This window comes from Etheostoma spectabile, chromosome 8, assembly GCF_008692095.1.
Source record: "Etheostoma spectabile isolate EspeVRDwgs_2016 chromosome 8, UIUC_Espe_1.0, whole genome shotgun sequence".
Lineage (NCBI taxonomy): Eukaryota > Metazoa > Chordata > Actinopteri > Perciformes > Percidae > Etheostoma > Etheostoma spectabile.
Window position 1 is genome coordinate 36,342,473 of NC_045740.1, and position 23,696 is coordinate 36,366,168.

General features: G+C 39.5%; 2 protein-coding genes across 6 annotated transcripts; both read right to left on the minus strand.

Moving 5' to 3' along the window:
* Positions 1–1,941: 1,941 nt before the first annotated feature.
* Positions 1,942–23,606, minus strand: zgc:153031. Of its 3 annotated transcripts, none has more exons than XM_032523545.1 (7): positions 23,203–23,444; positions 7,552–7,655; positions 6,866–6,915; positions 6,158–6,263; positions 5,790–5,916; positions 3,738–3,853; positions 1,942–3,300 (listed from the first exon to the last, which is right to left on the minus strand). In XM_032523545.1, the coding sequence occupies exons 1-7, from the start codon at positions 23,326–23,328 to the stop codon at positions 3,186–3,188; spliced, it is 744 nt and encodes a 247-aa protein (XP_032379436.1). In that variant the 5' UTR covers positions 23,329–23,444; the 3' UTR covers positions 1,942–3,185. The 3 variants fall into 3 exon arrangements, with proteins under 3 accessions (XP_032379436.1, XP_032379438.1, XP_032379437.1); XM_032523546.1 differs by lacking the exon at positions 1,942–3,300 and adding an exon at positions 3,329–3,484 and having other exon boundaries at positions 23,203–23,606; XM_032523547.1 differs by lacking the exon at positions 23,203–23,444 and having other exon boundaries at positions 1,943–3,300; positions 7,552–7,804.
* cry1b (cryptochrome circadian regulator 1b) lies at positions 10,031–17,573 on the minus strand. Of its 3 annotated transcripts, XM_032523550.1 has the most exons (7): positions 16,870–17,572; positions 14,436–14,544; positions 14,047–14,160; positions 13,701–13,852; positions 12,997–13,179; positions 12,667–12,738; positions 10,031–10,841 (listed from the first exon to the last, which is right to left on the minus strand). In XM_032523550.1, exons 3-6 carry the CDS (start codon positions 14,134–14,136, stop codon positions 12,693–12,695), a joined length of 471 nt encoding a protein of 156 aa, XP_032379441.1. In that variant the 5' UTR covers positions 14,137–14,160; positions 14,436–14,544; positions 16,870–17,572; the 3' UTR covers positions 10,031–10,841; positions 12,667–12,692. The 3 variants fall into 3 exon arrangements, with proteins under 3 accessions (XP_032379441.1, XP_032379439.1, XP_032379440.1); XM_032523548.1 differs by lacking the exon at positions 12,667–12,738 and having other exon boundaries at positions 16,870–17,573; XM_032523549.1 differs by having other exon boundaries at positions 10,031–12,738.
* Positions 23,607–23,696: the final 90 nt, after the last annotated feature.

Consider the following 23,696-nt stretch of genomic DNA (forward strand, 5'->3'; position numbering starts at 1 on the left):
CAATTCTTTTTTTTTTAAAACCCTTTATTACATTTTAGGGTTTTTAAAATTCCCGGGATAAATTCACCCAAAGGGAAATTACAAAAATGGATTTTTATGTACCTTTTTTAAAAACTTATAAAGCTTTTTTTTCAAGTTTTACTTTTTTTGAGGTTTTCAAAAATACGTAACACTAAGTTTTAATTTTGGGTTTTGGTCAAAAAACCCCAAAATATAAAAAAAATGAAAAGGTTTGGTTAAAAAAAAAGCAAAAAAGGGAAATTTTTTGGGACTAAAATTAATAGAATAGATTTTTGGGTAATCCAAGATTGGAAATGTCAATTTTTCCCAAATACTTTTCAAAACCAAACAAGCGTTTTTTAAATGCAAAAAATTGAATAAGACGCCCCAAAAATAATGAAAGTAGAGATTTGTACTTGCCAAAGAGTGTTGTGTGAAATCAGTCATGTCATTTTGGGTAAAGGGTTAAAGCAACGCTTTTCCTCAGACAGACAGACTCAGAATACTGTTCCTCTTTAGATTTAGTACTAACCAATACAATTAACGATGGCTGAATTCCATTTAGCCCTGGTATTGTTCATGTTGGCTCACTGTCAGTAATTCTATGTTCACTTTTTCACTGATGAACGTGAAAGTTGTTGGTCTAGTTCTCAGAAGACTTTAAGCAGATTGAGATCTGATCTGAAGGAAAACAGGGTGGTGATGGGAAACACCCAGAAAACTCAAGAAACTTGAACCACTTGAACCACAAAAGGTGAAGCTGAAGAAAGACAAAGGTGTTTTTCACTTGAACCGTTAACATAACTTATTCTGAGAGTTTCCAGAAGATTCCAGCATGTTAATCAAAGTACTAAGTACTGACAAAGGGGTTTAAAGGTCCCATGACATGGTGCTCTTTGGATGCTTTTATACAGACCCTAGTGGTCCCCAATGCTGTATCTGAAGTCTCTTTTATATAGACCTTAGTGGTCCCCTAATACTGTATCTGAAGTCTCTTTTATATAGACCTTAGTGGTCCCCTAATACTGTATCTGAAATCTCTTTTATATAGACCTTAGTGGTCCCCTAATACTGTATCTGAAGTCTCTTTTATATAGACCTTAGTGGTCCCCTAATACTGTATCTGAAGTCTCTTTTATATAGACCTTAGTGGTCCCTAATACTGTATCTAAAGTCTCTTTTATATAGACCTTAGTGGTCCCCTAATACTGTATCTGAAATCTCTTTTATAAAGACCTTAGTGGTCCCCTAATATTGTATCTGAAGTCTCTTTTATATAGACCTTAGTGGTCCCCTAATACTGTATCTGAAGTCTCTTTTGGGGCAAGATGGAGGCTGGAAGCCATGATGTCTCTCTCTCATGGGTGAGATAAATTCTCTGGGCGGGCAAAGCAGAGAAAGGGGAGGAAACCTTTCTCCTTATGACATCACAAGGGGCAGGATTCCACATCGGCCCATCTAAGCTTTCATTCTCATTCTCAGGCTGAGCAGGATACCCAGGGCTCGGTTTACACCTATCGCCATTTCCAGCCACTGGGGGGCCATAGGCAGGCTGGGGGGACTCATGTCAATGTTACAAAACCTCATAAAGGGAAATGTTAATGCCATGGGACCTTTAAAGTAAAATTATTTATTTTGTTAAAAATCCCTGATCTCCTTGCACATCTACTTCTTGTTATATATCTCTTTACATTTACTGTTTACTGCTACTGTTGTATATAACTTGATTTATTCCATAGTAAAGTCACTGTGACTGTGTGTGTGTGTGTGTGTGTGTGTGTGTGTGTGTGTGTGTGTGTGTGTGTGTGTGTGTGTGTGTGTGTGTGTACCAAGCAGCATAACGTTTTCTGTTGATATGCCTCCATCTAGTGGCAGAACGTATGACATAAAACCAGATTTTTCATTCATTCAAACCTTTATTTAACCATGATGAAAAAAACTCTTCGCGATTAAAAATCTCTTTTACAAGAATGTCCTGGCAAGTGGCAGCCGCACGGTTTCAAATAGACAGAGACACTTACAGGTAAATACATAAACCCACTATCACTCATATTCGAACAACAATGTCATCATTAAAAGCCTGGGTGCTAAATCAATTTAAAACAGTGACATACAGACTCACTTTCTGCAAGGTCCTTTAACAAGCCTGAAAAGATAAATAAGGATCTTTTTATTAAAAAAACCCAACAAGATTCACAAATTGTCAGTTGTTTCTCAATTAAACAATTACCGGTGATTTATTTTCATGAAAAACCTCAGAAATACACCAAAAAACTGCACAGTAAAAACTTCAAAATAAAAGGTATTTTCAGTTGTAATCAACAAAATACAAGCTGATTAATGTCCCCCTTATCCACCAAAAAACTGCACAGTAAAAACTTCAAAATAAAGGTATTTTCAGTTGTAATCAACAAAATACAAGCTGATTAATGTCCCCCTTATCCACCAAAAAACTGCACAGAAAAACTTCAAAATAAAGGTATTTTCAGTTGTAATCAACAAAATACAAGCTGATTAATGTCCCCCTTATCCACCAAAAAACTGCACAGAAAAACTTCAAAATAAAGGTATTTTCAGTTGTAATCAACAAAATACAAGCTGATTAATGTCCCCTTATCCTTCGGAATGACAAGACAGTCCTTATAGGATTGATAGTAGGACAATTCATTTGTTGCTTTCTAAACTGGCATCTGCCATTAGCTTAGAGGGGACCAGATCTGTTGTGGTACCCAGACCACGAGCTGTCGTCAACAGTGACAGCCGACTGACTCACTGACAAGCATATTCTCTGTGCAGCTGCAATGCATCTGAGGAGGAGGACGAGATGGGAACGCTGACAAGGTGACAGCAGCGGGTGGCAGATTTTATATCAGAACAGATTGTAAATAATGTACCAAGCAGCAGTGATGTAAGATGGGTGAATACACACAAAGACTTGCATAGACAAACTAGACTGCTGTTAAAGTGTCTGCGTTTCGAGTTTTTCATCCATTACAAAGAGTATAAAAGAGTATAAAAGTACTATATAACAAAGAGTGTTACCAATACTTGGATTTTTAGAAATATAGTGACGCACTGTGGGTTTGGCAGCATGTTTCTACTGTCTGACCAGAAGGTAACATGGCAATAAATCTTGAAAGGTTTTCAAGGAATGAGGTATATATATTTGAGTGTTTTCTGACAATCTATTGATTTTCTCTATTAGCCGTCCACACCGCATCACCAATTTCTTTCTTGAACACTTGGAACTTGTACTTAATGCCGTTCTCCTCTTGAATTCCACTCGGTACATCAGGAAATCTTGTTTGGACACAAAAGGAAAATTGTTTTGTGAGGACAAAATCACGTCAAATACAATATTATATAGAATAATATAAACAATAGTAGTACAATAAATTAGCTTTTATTGTGGAAGAAAACATCCTGACATAGAGCAGGTAAAAATACTCAGGCTTTTTCAATAACAATCAGTAATGTATTGCCTCTAATGACAGAAAAAAAGACAATACCAAAAGCAAGGTAGGGATCAGCAAACATCATGTAGTAATATGGGCTACTATTCAAAGTCACAAAATCACTTACTTAAGTTTTTAAAAACAACTTTGCATGTAAAAATCCTTCTTTTTTAACTGCTTACCGTTGACCTGTCAACACCGCCAGGTTCAGACTTGGGGCCTGCAGCCTCCAGGTCCGGACGACGTGCACGCTAATGGTCTGAGAATGAGATCAACACATACCCTTCTTGTTCTCTGAAGAGTCCTCTGTCAAACTCGGGGAAGAAGACGTCACAGTCGAAGTCTGCCATGACGTCTGTCAGGTAAACCAAGTCACACCACGGGTGCTTCAGCGCATCCTGATGATTAACAAGAAGCACAGAAACACAACTTGTCGTCACATTAACAGCATTCTCGCTTTGCCAGACCCTCCTCCAAAGCACGATGAAGGAGGGTCTGGCTACTCTACATTGCATTTGGGGATGGGAGGAAAACATGCTCTGGTTTAATGGCATTTCTTTAAACCAATCAGAGTCATCATGGGCGATGCTAAGATACGCACAGAGCCGCTGCAAAATCTTGAAAGAGAAAACTCAGATTAGACAGATAGTCTAGCTAGCTGTCTCAATTTACCCAGCCGAGATCTTAGAAGCAGGCAACAATAGTTCTTATTAATCCACCGAGTTTAAGATTCCAACAAAAAGAAAGCGGAAGAGAATTCTGTGAAACCTCCCTCGTTTAGACACTGGGTCAAAGAAGTACTCTTTGCGATGCCATTAGAGAAGTTGAGATATAATCGGAAAAATTTACGGGATAGATACGCTAAAACCTAGGCCCCCTTTATAGAATTTGTTGAAAATGTAGCCCTCACATGATGTGTGGTATGATGCTGCATAATGTTCCCAGTCTGAGCAGTGTGAAGTGAGGTTCAAGAACTGTGCGTAACTATATTTTGTGTACCCACCTCTTTTTCTCTTTTATTTATTTGAATTGTTTTTTTTTCCTCTTTGTTGTTGTTTGACCCTTGGTGGTTGGGTTGGGATGGGTTGGCAATATGTTGTATCTATGTTGTTTCTTCTATGTAAATCTACAAATAAAGTTCACAAAAAAAAAAGAAAGCGGAAGGAAACAGAAAATACATGCATCTGGCGGAATTTCTTGCGGTACCGGAGCAATCCCGATAGTGGAACTTCAAGGATATAGAGTACATTAACAGTTTTAAAGCTATAGTGCGTAGCTTCTGTCTCCCCAATGAGGAATTCTAAGTAATGGCAACAAAACTGGCAGCGCGTCCACATGTACAAGCCTTACGTGATCACGCACCACCCCCACCCCTCGTCCATGCAGTTGCTAGTAGCCAAGAAGGACACAGAGGATTGATCAAACATGATGGACTCTTCAGCAGAGGTAATTATCTTGATTCTCTGCACGCAAAGGTCGTATCGACTACATTGGCAATGGCTTGAATGTTACGGACGCATGATTACATACGCAGAGTTTGCAGGGGGGGTCGGGAAGCAATGCCCCCCCACCCCCGTGGCTGAAACGGGTAATTGCATTGCTTCAAAACTGAGTGGAATAATTATTCCGCCACCGTCTGTCTTTTGTTCCAAGACAGCCGTGCTGCGATTGGATTTCATAAGGGCCAATTGTTAAATTGTTACAATTTAATTTAATTTGCAACATTGCTTTATTCAGGATGCTTGTTTTGTCCACATGTGCTCGTGCTGTTTCCCCAGTGGTAGGCCAGGTCTGAGCAGCAACAATGAGTTGTTTTTTGGCTCGAATGTCAAACTCGGCCTATGGTTCATTAATTTAAAAAAAGTTAAACATTAAAGCTTTAACAACCTGGCTTTCCGTGTGTATGCAATTCTGCCCAATATGACTTATAAATGAGCTTTTATTGTGAAAGAAAAACCACTGCCATAGGAAGAAAGGAATCTAAGCTGCACAAGACAACTTTGAATATTTGTGGCTCCACTTGGCACAGCATATTTTCACAGTTTCCTGTTTACCAACCCTGCTGGTGTGAGATCTTTTTAAAAGTGAAATCAACCAGGATCACATGGTCTCATAAAGGCCACACACACCCTTGAAAAACTGTTTAATTATTCTGACTGAGCTGACTGATTTGAAGTTGAGTGGAGCTTAAAATTTTGGGAATGCTGGGAATGCTGTTAATGCTGGGAAGCCAACTCCATGTACAAACACAAATCCTAAAGGTGCAGGGCCCTAACTGGTCAATCCAGCCGTGCTCTCGGCCATATCTTCAATGACATACTCAGACTGGTTTACCTTGTAGACCTGCGTCCCACCGACAATCCAGATGGTCTCAACTAGGTCAGCGAGGGGGGGCTGTGCCGCCAGGCGGACCGCACTCTCAAAGTCTTGACACAGGAAGTGGGCGTGATCTGGAACTGTGCTGTGAGAGGAGAAATGCCCTCTTAGCCTGAGGAGAAGGACTGACTATGGAAACCTAGAATTAGTTTCTGAATGGATAAACCATCTCCCTTCCCTTGTTGATACATACATAATACATACACTCATCCATAACCTGGACTATGGTCATAACATCTACATCTTCCATCTTATAACTTATTCCCTGTTACACAATGTTCTTATATCTATCTGATCCAGGTGTTTGTGTGTGAGACAGCACTCACTCCAGTGTCGTGCTCAGCACCACATGCAGAATATTGGCCATTGGTAACATAGTTTTTGGGAGGGAGTACCAGCACAGTTTGCCCCAGACCATCAGGTTCATCTTTCCTGAAATAAATAATAAAATATTTAACAATAAAATCCACATCTCAACTTTTGCAGCCCTCACGTCTTGTGGCACATATTGCAGGACTGGGTTTCAAAACCTGGAAAGTTTCGACTACCAAATAAATTGCGCCCATACCAAAGGGGGGAAACTGTCAAGTAGGGGAGAACATGGATACATATTACATCCATCTCCATCCGCTTATCCGGTATCGGGTCGCGGGGGCAGCAGCTCCAGTAGAGGACCCCAAAGTTCCCTTTCCGGAGCCACATAAACCAGCTCTGACTGGGGGATCCCGAGACGTTCCCAGGAGCAGGTGGGAGATATAATCCCTCCAACTAGTCCTGGGTCTTCGCTAAGGCCTCCTCCCACCTGGATGTGCCTGGAACACCTCCCTAGGGAGGCCCCCAGGGGGCCCAAACCACCTCAACTGGCTCTTGTTTAAGGATGAACTGGAATGTCCGGTTTTTGCTTCTTAATATTTACCAAAGTAAAGATGTTAAATTTTGGAATAAGTTCTAAAATGCAGGTGGTCTTTTGGCTCCAGCATTAAAAACCCAGCCCTATGAGGTGGTCATAATAAAATATTGATGTTAAGGAATACCTGGTCTTGATACCCTTTTGACAGTGTTCAGAAAGTACTGGAACTCAGATCTGTAAGAGTCACAAATAAAAAAAAATCAGACAGCAAAAACATACTGCTGCTTGTATGTATAGTTACATAACACTTTTAAACACATTGTTTTCAATATATTTTACTATATTGTACACGCTCCCCATGAGGCTCCACAAGTACTTTACACTAACAGCAGTACTACTTGCTCCACTGTAACACACACAGGTCACAAGACACAGGTCTGTGTTGACAGACATGTTTACATGTCTTAACCCTTGTGTTGTCCTCCTGGGTCAAAAAAAAGACAACAATTTGACATTTTTTGTCCCTTTATCAGACATTTTTTTTTCACTAACACCACCCTACGACCACTAGTTTTACACTACTTTTTAGAATTCATGGTCAATAACCCTCATTTTTATGGAATTGTACCTAATATTTGTGTTAAAAAAGCAGCAATTATGAATTATTTGGATTAATATTTAAGATCAGAGGAATGAAAGTGATCAATTGTATTTGCAAAGAGCGTTGTATGGAATCCAATCCCTTTTTTTGTGGTAATTTGGTTAAAAAGAAACCCATATGTCAGATATAGACATTTTTTAAAGGGATCAACAGGAGGGTTTACAGCAGATCGCGTCAAGTGACGTCATCACAAATGGTTTCATACTTACGGTAAATTCCAGGGCAGCTGCCCGTCTTTGCCGATCCCCATGTCGTTGCAGACCGCTGCTATGATGCGAACAGGCTTCTTCTGCACCTGGTCCCGATCGTCCATCTCCGACACGCAGTCAAACTATTCCGTCAGGATCGGGATCTGCAACGCATCGGGTCTGGGAACAACATATTGCGGCTTGAACTCAACTATCACCGCCCACCGGGCGGAAGCTGCTATTGGACACGTCCGTACTGTAGATCCTAATGTGCATGTACAAAGGCTGCAGGAGGGAGAAACATATGTTATACAACCAGATCCGTCTAAATTATTAAAGGTCCATATTATGCTCATTTTCAGGTTCAAACTAGCATTTTGCGTTTCTATTAGAACACGCCCTCATGTGTTTAATGTTCAAAAAACACATTATTTTTCTTATATTTTTTTTCTGAATATACCTGTATTCACCCTCTGTCTGAAACGCTTTGTTTTAGCACCTGCTTCTTAAGGTCCCCCTCCCAAAAAAAAGCCCAGTCTGCTGCTCTGAATGGTTGTCAACGGGTCGGCCACATCTGCCACTCTGTCATTGCAGTCGGGGAATCACAACGATTGGCAGCAGCCCTTCCTATAAGTGTGAAATCCCAATGGTACCAAAGACCTGACGGCTCGTTTCTAAATACGGGCTGTGGATTTTTCTCTGTGGACTGAGCGTTTTGAAACATTCACGGTATTTATGTAGCATGTCACCTGGCTTTGTACTAAAAAAAGACATGGAAATCTCACTTTTTACAACCTTTAAAGGCTGGGTGGAATGTTATGTATATTGTTAATGAAAGGATTGAATACAAACAATGTTGGTAATTAACAGATAAGCCTTAAAATAGATTAAGGCTTTACCTAAAAATTAACTTGGAACCTATGGAAAATGATGTAATATTCAACACACTATCTCAAATTTATTAGCTCAAAGTTCATATACAATGCCAGTGAAGAGTAGTACGACCTCCTGGACTTTCTCATGTTTTATTGTTTAACAGCCTTCCGTCACAGTCACTCAAAAGGCTTTTTAAACACCAACAATCTCACAAACAATCGAGAAAAAACCTATAAAAAGGTAGTTTACATGTGGATAGGTGTATATCATCTGGACAAGCTGCATGAGGGATCATGAGTTCAAGTTTTCTTTTTGCAAATCCCTTAAAAGCACAGCATTCAAACAATATGTCAACAGGCGAGAGAGTAATGCTGGAAGAAAATAATCCTTGTTTATAAGTGTTTATATATTTATTTTTACCATTCAATGCACACTTAATGCTGACTGTTTATTTCTACTGTAACATCTGCTGATTCTACAGTTCTGAAACTTTCTGTAGCTGTAAAAATAAAAGGTGAAATAAAATTAAACTAATACATTTTTCTTATGTGTATGGTCTTCTATTGAGCGGCTGTGGCTCAGTGGTAGAGCGGTTGCCTGCCAATCGGAAGGTTGGTGGTTCGATCCGTCATTGTCGAAGTGTCCTTGGGCAAGACACTGAACCCCAAGTTGCCCCCGGTGCTGCGCATCGGAGTGTGAATGTGTATGAATGTTTATCTGATGAGCAGGTGGCACCTTGTACGGCAGCCCCGGCCACAGTGTGTGAATGTGTGTGAATGGTGAATGTATCCTGTGGATGTAAAAGCGCTTTGAGCAGTTGTTAAGACTGGAAAAGCGCTATATAAATACAGCACATTTACATTTATTAGCTGCAATATGATAACTATGTAAAATGGAATTCACCAAATCAGGACCAGGCATATAAACATAAAAAGGGGTATAGTTATTGTGATTTGAAGGAATACTACCACATTTCATATGCAAGTTAAAATCTTAGTTAATAATGGTATTATTATAATATAAACTATTATTGTATGATTTATAGAAGCCTCTTTTCAAACCAGCAGGGGCAAGTGACCAGAGAACACTACAAACAGTGAGAGCAACATCAATCTTACAAATAAAATGGAACGCTGTTCTTGCTCAGATTTTCTGCATAACTGATATAGGTTCCAGAAAAATGCACACTTTGATGCACAGTTGCTTTCAGTGTCATAATTTAAAATTACAGATCAACAAGTTTGTATTCATAACGTATTACCTCTGAGAAACTGAATCGCTCATAGACTGAATATTGACTGTACGGTGCTGCTGTTTCCAAAGGAGTTGATCAGTGAAAGAGCTTTTTTAGCCAAATTCAAGCCAAAATTTGAATCCAAAACTGGTCCGAACCAGGTTAGCCATGCATCATAAGTTACCCTGGGGATCTAGCCAGATTTAAAGAGAGACCTTTGTGACAAGGAAAACCCCGGCTTTAGACTCAAAATACCTCATTTACCCACTAATCTCGCTTTGTGGTACAGCCCTTAGAACTTTTTGAGTTTTGGTAACACATTATTTAAAATAGGAGTTGTGAAACCACAGAACCAAATGTACAAAAGTTGGAAATAAAAACAAATATGTATTTAATGTATGACGACATTTGTGAGGCCTGCTTCATTATCAAACCTGATAGTCTTGCTTCTAATATTAATTACTACTGCACATCAGAATGTTATGTACTAAATATTTGAAAAGAAATCCTGACAGTGTGACTTAAAATATAAAATATGCAATATTTGGATGATTGTTTTTAAGAAAAAATACAACAGTATGTTATCCAGGTCATCATATGTCAGTGTGCCACAGTGGTTGAGGGTTTCAGCTGTAGACAACCAATCTTCCACAGTCTCTGGATTGTGTCATAAGATCCTATCACTCAGATCGGAACCAGAGTTTGAGATTTGAAATACTGAAGCCTATGCATTAGCAAAATGTTTAGCTCACTATCTACGAGAACTGATGCCTTGATAAACATTTGGCTGATTTAATAATCGGCTGAATGACACAGTTTCACCCAAATGATCACCTGGTCTGACTGATGTGGCTGTTGAGGGGAAAATAGGGTAATTATGATTAGTGGTTTCAAGAATTTACAGTGACATAATGTAGAGGAAGACAATAATTGGCTCACAACTTTTGTTTCATTACGCTCTGAATTTTACAGGTTTCCTCTAAATTCCTGAGATGTGTGATGTCTCTTATCTTGAGACCATGCATGTTATGTATTGTTAGTTTCATGTTCCTGTGTGTCAGCTGACAGCACTGCAGGAGAGACTGCTATCCATCTGATCCAGGCTGCCGGAGGGACCCTTGATATTCCGCCTTTTTCCCACTATTTGCTTGTTCTCCAGGGTTGAAGCCTATTCACGGCTTCTGCGTGGAGTGTCCTCTTTCTGTGTTAAAACGTGAAGTACAGAACACGCGTCAACAGATTATTTCAAATTCACTTGGCATCAATTCACATTTTGTTTGATTAATTGGATATGAAAACACTGCAATACATTTAACAGTGACGTGAATTTACCTATGAAGTTATTACTTTCATTACCACCACTTTTCACACACAGTGCAGACAGATCGGACAGATTGGACAATCCAAATAATGGCCTCATATGAAGCAATTTGCAGACAAGATTCCAGCACCACTGGACTGTGAAGTAGGTCTGCTGAGGCTATAAAACTATCATCAAGCCCTTTTTCCAAGAGAGATCCTGTATGGTGAAGAAAATCTTCAATGTGCACAGCAAACTGATCTCGGCTAGAGCATTGTCGGCTGCTCGAACGCAGCAAGTGACTACGGCAACGCAATAGTAACAAGTCGCAGAATCATAGTGCGATAAGTGACATGCATCCGGTGAGCTGAAAGAAGTACACTGTGTGCGCCAAACTCAAGTCAAAGAGAACAATCCATTGGACATGATACAAGTCCTTGGATCTGATTTTGCAGATCACACTGCAGATGACAATCCAGCCGACTACGCTTCAAAAGGACTGAGTGCATTTCAGCTGAAAGAGTCTAGCTCTAAGCTCTAAGGTACCGACCCTGAGCTTTGCAAAGCCCATGTTCATGCCTAAGACTAAAGAAGTCAACTCAATAGCAAATCGCTTCATTGTTTTTTCTGACTGGTCCACAGCAGTTAGATCTGTTGCTAGACTCCAGAGGTATGGCAGAGAATTCAAGGGACTTCTACCAAGAAGCGAGCTTGCCAGGGTTGTAGAAGCTCATCCTAGTGCAAAGAGCACGGTGTGATGTAGCTACAAGTCAGTGGCACTACACTTGATTAAAAAAACAAACACACACTAGATCTGTTCACTTCGAAACAAGGTAGTTACGTTACCAGAGGCTTTTTCAGAACTTTTGTGACAACCTGCCACAGTCCCTTTTTACCTGTTTGTTTTTGGTTTTCAAAGGTGAAAAAACAGAATGGCTGTGTCTCCTATCCTGTGATCCTATCCTGTCCTATTCACGGTAGCCCACCTGTGGACATTGCATCGTCATCACGTGCTGTAGCAGGGGAGGCCCGCCTTGATACACCAGCATAATAATCCAGCGTAAAGACATAATTTCCTGTCCTGGGCTGGGGCACATTCATACGGTATCTGTAATGTATCTGTCCTCAATTTAAGTCATCCTCTACATCTCATTTGTGGTATCCTCTGCATCCACCGTGTGTGTTTGTTTGTGTTTATGTGTGTGTGCGCATCAGTCGCAGGGGGAACGGAGCAGCAGCCCGGCCCACTGCAGCGAGCCAACAGGATTGAAACAGCAGCAACTTTCAGCGACTTTATAGTGAAATAACATCACAGCATGCATTGCTTACCGATAGTTACGCGTCTGAATCATGCAATTCTCGTGGCAGGTAGATTAACAGCGTTACCCGCCAATTCCAAAATCACAGTCACATCTATTGAGACTTAAACATTTTATTGATTCTTTCATCTATTCAGACTAAAACATTTTATTGATTATTTTCATAATTAAATGGTAAAAGAAATCCCACATTTATAAGTTAACCCTCATGTTGTCCTTAGGTCAAATTTGACCCGTTTTTTTTAAAGTTTCTATGTCAAGCGCAATTTGTACTTTTTTCTTCTTTGGTAATGTACAATTTATTTGACGCGCTTACTATGTTCATTCATATATGGTTCTCACGGCGTGACGTGGATGCATTAAGGACAGAACAGCAAAGCAATAAATGCCCGTTTCAAAGAACCAACCTGTGTCTGTGTTGTTGTGAAGAGAGCTACATGCACTGTTTGTGGGATTGGCCGGTACTGTTACCAGCAGGCCTGCAAAGGGACCAAAGCATTTTAAATGACCCAAAACACAACATGATAAAGAAACATTGGTTCATTACTTCTGGGCTTATCAAAGTGTTTCTACATGTGCCGGCCATTTCTGGTGCTTGTATAGTTGCTACAAAAAAAGCAGGGCTAAAAATGTTACGCCATAAATAAAAGGTAGCATTCCAAATATTTAGAAAGACATAAAAATGATGGCATGAGAGTGCGAGTTTGAGGTAATCGATATCTGGGTCATGTCCCTACCCAGTCCTCTGTAAATTTGCTTTTTGCTCTATGTTGATGCGGCTGGCCTCAGTATGGTTCACCGTGGGCCCGGGGTAGTGGACTCCTATGATACACTTGGCTGCCTTCTGGTCTTCCCCTGGGGCATTCCAAGGATCATAGATGTATTTGGCTGGAAAGCCCCTCAATATGGGTAAATAACGCCTGGGAGCAGAGGAAGAAAAGAATGAAGACGGGCGTTGAGGATAAAAGATGGGTGGAACATGTTAGGCTTGGGTGGTATTAAGGTATTAAGGAATACCAGGAAAACCCGTAGGTATGGTAAGGAGGTACAGACGCTCCGTTTTCTATTTAAGTGATACGGAGATGCTGTATTAGGGCAGGTTTTTTTAAATAAGTTTTTAAAGCTTTTTTTAAAACAAAAATGTTTTCTTCAAGTAGCGAACTCCTTTAAGGAATAACTCGTAGGTGTGTAGGTTGTGTGCGTAAAATGAATGAGTGTGCGACAAAAGAAAGAGAGCATGTGGCGTTGAGTTTGAAGTTAGCAGTAACATTATGCTATACTATACTACTATACTATATACAACATTTATACTGACGGTGAAAGCTCAGTTTTTCAATTAATATTGGCACTGTTTATTAAACTATATCCTTGTTTGTCATGATTGTATTTGAAAGGCCAGGGCTTTTATATTCATGTGATTCAGATGAAAGTACTGGCTGACCGTATGTAGTCCCCGTTGGGGTCTGTGCGTTGTCCAAATCCCACAGGGCAGTAGCAGTGGAAAAACTGCTTGAAAAAGGAATTGCAAGAAAACCACATCCAGCTGCCAGCATTTACACTCCAGTCCGCATCTATAAGCAACTCTTCAAACACCTGTTCGAGACACAGACAGTGGACAGTTGAGACAATGCATGGTGGTCATTTGGATCATGGCGAGAAACCAGCTGGGTAACTTCTTCTTTTAACTTTTTACGCTTCTTTGTAATGACATGATAAATTGTAGCAAAAGATGGAAAGTGTGCACCTTATGTACTTAGCTACTCAATGCCTGTTTTCTCTTGTCTTACCTTCATGCCTTCCTCCCAGCTGACCCAGAGGTCCCCCCTGGTGAGGAAGCAGGCCATAGCGTGCCTCTGCAAATGATGGAATTGTCGCATTCTGTCTCCATCTTAAAGAATGGTCTGCAGGAAATATTGCATATCACATATGATTGTTGAATATTTAAGTGTTCTATATTTACTGGGAACGTCTGTATTTTGTGGTATGTGTCTATGTTGAGTCTATTATAATTTTTGATGATGATGTGTGAACAAATAACTAAAATATCAAAATCTTGTTTTTTTTTTTCCAGCCACTGTTAAATGAGATTTAACATTGTGTTAAATGTATTTAAAAAGTTAGTTTATTTCATAGCAAAGTTAAGTATAATACTGCTATTCTATTCCCTTGCTCACACCTTAAACATCCGAGGGAAGATTTCTGTAGGCTGGCCTCTGATGACAAACAAGCGGGAGTTGAGTTTGCGCAGGCTGGTTTCCAAGTCCTCTAAGCACTGCAACAAAAACCTGGAACCAAACAGACGGATCAATGAATGGATTATCCAGCTGAGAGGATCTCCCACCAGAGACCACGGTTACGCTATATGCAATCATGAGGCCACTGATTATAGATGCAGATCAGATGATCTAAAAGAAATACTTGGGGTTTTACACCACCACTCCTGGATAACAAAGGTGTGTGTGTCACATGGATATTGGATTTATATGGGAGATACGTTAAGATTAAAGATTAAGATGCTAGGATATACAACTCTTGCTTTAGCAAGGGTCAGTGCTTCAGACTGTTGCTTAGCATGTGCGGCAATTCAAGCAGTTACACTTCTTTCCAAATAAAGAAAAATGATTAACTACAGTCTGAATGTCTATTGAAAGGTTTGTTAAACTATTTAGATTTGATTACAGGTTAATTTCAGGGACCAGCCCATTAGTAAACATTGCTCTGTTTGCACTTCTCTTTATGTACTCTGTGAAAACTTGCTGTGCGTTACTCTGTGGAGAAAAATAGTGAAGAATAGTAAAAATCGTTTGTGGGAACTGCGGTACGCAAGTAGATATAATCTATAGGGATATGTGACTGTGCAAAGACACTACTTGTGTCATTTGTTGAACATTTTGGCAGACTTTATGGTGAGTGGGCTTTCTGGTGTACAATTTGCATGGCCTTGTTCCTTTGAGCGATGATGTTAAGAGACATGGATGTATTGATATGATATCTGGGTTCCCTTTTGAGAATTTTCTAGGTGAAGTAAACATTTACATTAGGCTTAATAGTTGTGTTGCGATAGATGAAGTGTAATTTTTAGAGATTGTTGTGGCTCGTTACTTATGCCACTGATTACCACTTAGGAAGCTTTTTCACCTGATTTCTGACTTTGCGTTTTGTGTTAGCCTATGTGATTCATTGTTGACATGATCATACTTGGTGCCCCATTTGATGTTTTGTTTTAAAATGTTGATGTACTGAATGTTAAAGGGGAACTATTTTTTTTTTTTTAGGGTGCCGGTCCTGAAAAGAGAAATGAACATGGTGCTGGTGAGACTCTTTAATTGGAGTGGGGCCAACCAAAAACCTGCATTCAAAGGGCTCATTTTGAAAAGTGTGGTTCTGGGTGAGTGTCAGTGCTGGCTAACTGCAATGTGGTGACATCCAAATTAAGTGTTAGTGTTTAATAGGGATGGTGGCCGAAGCCAGACAACGTAGACAAAACTTAAAAAACACAGTGGGCCAGAATTAAATGATACAAAGTTAAAAATATAGTAAAAGAAGTATATTCTATAACATAGACAGACAACCATTGACACTCACCACCACACCTACATGTGTAGGTTCACTTCACCTGTGTATGGATTTGGACCGTGGTTGGGAAGTACAGCTCCACACAGAAAGACAGGACACAGCTGGTCCATTTTGAATGAAGTGTAACTCATTGTTACATAGACATTTGTTGCACTCAGTTTAATTTCCATCACTTGAAACTACAAGTTACAATGATCAAGTTTCTCATGGGAAGGACCAGGGCAAATATGATTGATATTTAATGTTTTGATGTTACTGTACCATGTTCTGTTGTCATCATTAACATAGGAAACGTGATTTAAAAGATGTGACATGTTTCACATCAGTTTCACCCTTTTTATATTACAGTAGGCTATTTAGGAAATATACAACAATAATGTAGCATATTGTACTTTTAAGCAAAACACACACAAACACAGTAGCCTACACTTGATCATTCCAATGTGTATCTTGCACACTACATTTGCACTATTATGTGTCTATATTGCCAATAAAACTGATTCTGATTATTTTCTATATATATTTTTGTAATTTTTTTATATTGTATACTAAAGTTTTAAATCCCATCAAGTTTGCCTGTTCATTAATTCCAGTTAATGCCCAGACAGTTTAAAGTAGCCTAATAATACAATTGGTATCATGGTCAAAAGAGAAAAAAGAACGTTATGGGAACGTTCTCTAAAGGTTGCAACGTTAGGATAACGTTAGGGGAACGTTCTCTAAAGGCTGCAACGTTAGGATAACGTTAGGAGAACGTTCTCTAAAGGTTGCAACGTTAGGATAACGTTAGGGGACCGTTAGCTAAAGGTTGCAACGTTAGGGGAATGTTAGCTACAGGTTGCACCGTTACGGGAACGTTAGAGTAACGTTCTGAGAACGTTCAATGTAACCAAAAACTAACGTTCCCAGAAAGTGGGAACCAAAAATTATTAGCTGGGTAGCAGATACCCTGCAAAAATATAGCACATTTGGACAGGCACTGAGGTGGTTAATAATCATAATAATTACTAATAATAGTTAAATTCTTAAGTTACCTCCATCTGTTGATGCCCACATTGGAGGACCCTGCTAACCAGATGTAAACACAGCGCAGGGTGTCCGCATCCGGGATAGAGTCCCGTAGAGACGGGTTGTGGTGCAGCCGCAGTCCCTTCCTAAACCAGTGGATGGTGTTGACCACCATGTCGCCTGTCTTCCTTATTATCCCCAGCGGAGGTTAGAAAAATGCCAGGAGGTTCTTAAAAACAACAGACAGAAGCCCTCTGACGTTGTTCTGTTAACAAAATAGTCAAATATGTCCATTCACACCAAGAACGAAGAGGCTTTTAACGTGGTCGGTGGATAAACATGGCTCCATAAATGTATCCACGGAGTTGAGTCTTCTAACCAGCGGCGGCATGTGTGACAGCAGCCAGGTACCCACAGCAGGTCTACGCGAGAAAAACGGCACAATTCTTGTCTTGGTTGGTATGCCACCAGCGATGAAGTAAACACATTTAACAAAATACGTACCGGGGAGGCCAGCAAGGACGTATAAATTGTTGTAAATGAAGCGTGGTAGCCTTGGTAACACAAGCTACTGTCTCACAGCATATTTCCGGTTTGTTTCAACCACATGTAACGATAGCCTACACAAAGTTAACGCACACCTAACCTCACTAACATGTTACATATTGTATGTAAATTGTAACGCCTGGTAAACTACATAGATGTATAGCTATGTGGTAAACACGTCTGACACGCACGAGCAAGACACACCTCCACCCAGAGGGAGGAATGGAGCGCTGTGATTGGCCAAAACCAACCGTTGTGCAATGGTTTCTCTGTCACGTTTTCATAATGGGCTTATATTTTTATATACAGTATACTGCATATATAGTATTATGGTCTGTCAGAGACTCACTGCAGACATTAGAGGTATATATATATATATATATATATATATATATATATATATATATATATATATATATGTATGTTCTTCCTTAAAATACAGGGGGTATAAGTATACACACCCCTATGTTAAATTCCCATAGAAGCAGGCAGATTTTTAAAGGCCAGTTATTTCATGGATCAGGATACTATGCACACTGATAAAGTTCCCTTGGCCTTTGGAAATAAAATTCCTTCACCATACGTACGATTAGCATGGGGTACTTTCCATAAGACCATCTCTCAATGCAAATCAAACCAGCTATTAAGCTAACTGAAATAAAACCATGCCTATCTTTATGTATGGCAAAGGGTATGTGATGATGGGGGGTATTTCAATTCCAAAGGCCACGGGAACTTTATCAGGATGCATAGTATCCTAGATCCATGAAATAACTGGCCTTTAAAAATAAAAGTGCCTGCCTCTATGGGAATTTAACATAAAAGTTTGTAATTTATACTTATGCCCCCTGTATTTTAAGGAAGAATATTTATTTATTTACAATACAATATTTAGTCACAAAGAAAATTGGTGTCCTTAAAGGTTGGATTTTCCGAAATATTTTGAATTGAGGCATTAAAATCAATTTCTAAAAGATGTTTTTTTATTCTTCTTTTTAATCAACTTTAGCATGGGTGTATAAAGTTTCTCAAGCCATTATACAGTATATATGCTATGTAGGCCTACTCAATGTATTGTACAGGGACATAATGCACACACTGTAGCCTAACCAGAGCCGTTTAGAGAGACGGCTCTGGCTGTAACTGTTTCAGAGCAAAGATAACCTAAAACATTTATAAATTCCATAAGTTGGATTTAGAGAAACAAGGTTCATTGGTCTATTTTCTTGTCCAGACCAGTACAATCCCAGGGGTTGCTGTTTCATGATTTGTCTCTGGACTCTCTAGAGATAAAAATAGCCTACGCCTCCTGCTGTTCATTGCATATGATACATTTTTGCTAATGAAGAAAACAAAAGCTAAGCAGGACAGTGAAAGTGACTTCTAAAGTACTGGACTTAACCTTTAAACATCATTGTACCATTTTACCCACATTTATCTCTACTTGATTTTAACTACACTCAGTGAAATTAGGCTAATCAAAATGTTTGAAAAATATTCTAAACGGGTGAGCTAATACAAATATTTTTGTGAAAATGGTCTAATCTATTCCTTCTGTTTTATATATACAAAAATACCACTGTAAAAGGAAAGAGGAACGGTCTGTGCTGAAATGAAAGGAACACACTGTATCACCCTAAAGCAGGATGTCATCAAAGATTACATCCACAGACAAATGCCTGGGGAGCTATACAATATATCTACAGTTACAGTAAGTAAGTCTACCGGTAGGCTTCTAACTTGCTCAAAGCAATGTTGCACATGATCGTTTCTGTTCATCTAGAATAGATCAGTGAGAAAACAGATCAGCTTGGCTTGAAACAGCCTGTTCAGTGATTCAGAAAACAAGGTCTAACAGTTAATAGCAAGGCAGTAAAGTCTGTAGTGTCTTTTCAGCGGCATCAGAAACCACTACTGGCCAAATTACTGGACACTTCCAGAGTAAATTATAGGAGATGAACCCACAGCACACTGTTTCTTGGGACATACCCATGAATGGGGTAGTGATGGCGCGGTGCATATGCCACATGCCTTTTGTTTGGGAGATGCGAGTTTGATTCCCACTGCAATACACCAACCAATATGTCCCTGAGTTTGATTCCCACTTAACCCCTAGTTGCGCCAGAGGCGTGCAACAGCTGACATATATAGCAATTGTAAGTCACTTTGGATAAAAGTGTCAACTAAATTACATGTAATGGAAAACACCCTGACTTTCCAACACATAATCAAAGTGCCATCTCATGATAGAAGATAGGAGGGGTGATGGATCACAACACTACAGTAGATCTGCAAAATGTCTGCATTTTCAATTCCCCACCTTCTCCTAACTTCTCAATAATATACACTCTACATTTCTTGACCTCTTTACTTTTTCTAAAAGCCCATTTAATGCATAGTTCACACTCTCCTCATAGAATTCTAGTAAGTTCTATTTATTTCGAGTGTTCATGGCAAAGGACTTGGTTGCCAGATTCACCATGAACTACTTTTTGAAATAGGCTGCGTTGAGTTACTTATTCAATTGCATGTGGCTTTGCAAATGGACACTAGATGGCATACCTAACCAGGCTTTTCTTGAAAGGCCTCGGAATCCTATTCATCACATAACATTTCCCCCTATTTTCATTCATTAATTTTCCATTCATTTGTGTTTCCTAACTTTGAAGAGTAATGAGTTGTCTTTCTTAAAATAGATTTTCTTTGCAGTCACAGTTTGTATATACCGTCCAACAGTCAGTCCTAAATTGAATGACGAAACCATTAGCATTACAGTATTACTGTATAAGATTGTGTGTGTGGTTAGCCATGTATGAATTATTATGAATGTATTATGAATTACGTGCAGCAGAATATTATGTAATCTTAAAACAGGAGTCTACAGTCATGCTAGCAGCACAGTGTGGCTGTACAGCATACTTTTAAAGCTAAATTTTAAGAATATCAGCATACCAACTTGCTCACAATGACATGCTGATGTTTAGCAGGTAGCCACTCTGATGTCTACCATGCTCGAGCTCCTGCGAGATGTAAGTAGAAAAAGGCTTTTGGCACAAAATCATATTTCTTTTTAAATACTTCATTCTGAGTTCAGCTCCCTTGGGCATGCTGCTCCTTCTAAATCAAGTTGGATGAAAGCAGTCCCTCGGCCGGAAAGGCTAATTTGCACCTAACATTGACATGGAGCGTGAAGCTGTGATATTTAATTATCCTTTAGAACTATAAAAGTCCTTCAATGTGAGTTTTATAACCCAATTTAGCTACGTTCATTTGACAAGAATTGATTCTCCAAACTTCTTTAGTGCCCAACATCAGCCTTTTGTCCCTTCAAGGAAAGAGCTGTCATAGAGCAATTAATGAGGTTACTTAGACAAATCAACATGATTAATACATTGGTCTGTCTCTGAACCTGGAGAAAGAATTCATGACTGTTATAAAGCCCCGTCTCTCTCTTTTTTATGTAGTTTTTTTCATTTAAATAATGATAGTTAATGTGCATATTATGTTCATCTTCAAGATCATAATTGTACCAGGATAGGTTTACATGGTTTAATTTTTTTTAAAACACCATATTTTTGCCGTACTACACATTGCTGCAGCTCCTCTTTTCACCCTGTGTGTTGAGCTCTCTGTTTTAGCTACAGAGTGAGGCATCTAACTTCTGTCCCATCTTTGTTGGGAGTTGCACATGCACTGTACCTAGGTAAGGACTACTAACCAGTCAGAAGCAGAGTATGAGGGCGTGCTAGCAGCTAGGCGAGCATAATCATGTGTGTTACAAAGTGACGCACATTTGTCTCTGGAGTAAAGGCTGGACTACAACAGAGGTGTTTGGAGCCGATGGTGAACAGTGTTTGGGGGGGGGGACTTTGGGCTTTTCCTTTTTGTTAACCTGTAACATGCACAAAAAAACATATATAACACAATAAAGGTAATGAAAAATTCCCAAAAAGAATAATATTAGCCCTTTAAAAAAACAGACTTCCCTTCCACCTATTGTCCAATAACATGTTAATGTTGTTACTTTGTGTGCTGATTACGGATTTTGAAATAATGTCTTTCAATGGGAAGCCTTATTCGTGATCAGAGATCGATTACGGTTGCGTGGTGTCAGCCCAGTCTCATGGCAGTTTGTGAAATCCTGCTGCCTTCTGTGCTGTGCAGACCTTTCAGTAGACCTTCCAATACTGTGTGAGGAGAGTATTCTCTTTACACATTTACATTCAGAGCAGAGAGAGAACCTACTTAAAGATTTAAAATCTCCACAAGCTGCTTTTGGAAAAACATGTTTTTCTTTCACATTTATGTTTTGCTTCTCCTTTTCCTTGTTGTCCTTTCAGAGTCTAAACAGTGTGTTTTTTCGTGTGTATGTAATGGACGTCACATGCATCACATGCTTGAATTAACAGTACTGTTTAAAGGTCCCATGACATGGAGTTCTTTGGATGCTTTTAAAAAGACCTTAGTGGTCCCCCAATACTGTATCTGAAGTCTCTTTTATAAAGACCTTAGTGGTCCCCTAATACTGTATCTGAAGTCTCTTTTATAAAGACCTTAGTGGTCCCCCAATACTGTATCTGAAGTCTCTTTTATATAGACCTTAGTGGTCCCCTAATACTGTATCTGAAGTCTCTTTTACATAGACCTTAGTGGTCCCTAATACTGTATCTGAAGTCTCTTTTATGTAGGCCTTAGTGGTCCCCCAATACTGTATCTGGAGTCTCTTTTATATAGACCTTAGTGGTCCCCCAATACTGTATCTGAAGTCTCTTTTATAAAGACCTTAGTGGTCCCCTAATACTGTATCTGAAGTCTCTTTTTTACAGACCTTAGTGGTCCCCTAATACTGTATTTGAAGTCTCTTTTATATAGACCTTACTGGTCCCCTAATACTGTATCTCAAGTCTCTTTTATGTAGACCTTGGTGGTCCCCTAATACCATATCTGAAGTCTCTCTCCCAAAATTTAGCCTTGGTGCAGAATTACAGCCACTAGATCCAGTGCCAATGATCTTTTCTTAGTAAGCGCCATTTCTGAGTCATTAGCTTTTGAGGAGGGGGGGGGGCAAAGTTGAGGCTGGGGGTGTGGCCTTGACCTTGCTCGTTTGAAAGCCATGATGTCTCTCTTTTAAGGGCGAGCCAAATTCTCTGGGCGGTCAAAGCAGAGAAAGGGGAAGTAACCTTGCCCCTTATGACCTCATAAGGGACAAGATTCCAGATCGGCCCATCTGAGCTTTAATTTTGTCAAAGGCAGAGCAGGATACCCAGGGCTCGGTTTACATCTATCATCATTTCTAGCCACTTGGGGGCCCTAGGCAGGCTGAACTCATATTAATGTTAAAATAAAGACCTCATGAAGTCAAATTTTCAAGCCATGGGACCTTTAACATGTTGACTTGTAATAGCAGGAAAAGCCCAGGTGTTGCTAATTACATTATATAATAAATGGCTTTGTGCTGTAAACCATGATAACCTTGAAACCCTGAAACTGAAATTGAATTTATCGTTCTTTTTTATTATTAACACATGTTTCCTACTGTGACGTGTCAGATTATTTCTGTGATAGACATCTATCCCCAGTAAAGAATAGATTAATTTGTTGTCCACTTTGCTCCTGACAAATAAACTGAAGTTTGTCTGCACAACACCAGAGTTCACTGTTGCTCCAGAGAACCATCCAACCGGATTTCAAATGCAGAAGCTATACAGCCTCACTGCAGCTCAGCTGTAAAGCAGCCAGAGTCCCCCAAATCAGGGAGAAATCTCCACTTCATGGTGTAAACTAAGATTATTTCCACCCCCTAGACAATTTACACTCATTTGCACTGAACTGGTTTTGTCAGTATTACAGTTATGACTGCAGTTACTTCCAGTACATTTAACTGAAACCAGATACCTTGCAAATATTGCTATACCATCTTTAAAATTGTGCTTGTACATGCAATCACCATGGCATTCATTTAAGGTGGACTGGGGTTTATGGAGATTCCACAGAGCCAGACCTTATACATGGGTTTCTGGGGGGAAAACAACAAAATGACCCTGCCAGCAAATGACCTTGGAAGTAGTTCCGATCTTTTCAGCGAGTTCCCCTCCAGAGGAACGAAGAAGGATACATTATGCATGCGATCTATTATTAATGGTCTTGAGTCATGTTACCTTCAGACATTGGTCCTCAGAAAATACCTGAAAAGCCTAATCCTCTGGAGGATCTGTCCCCTAAACATAATGTGTTTAAAAGCAGCTCATTCTAGGCTACTGTAATATATATTATATGATTTATTATTTAATGCAATTCTACATTCTAG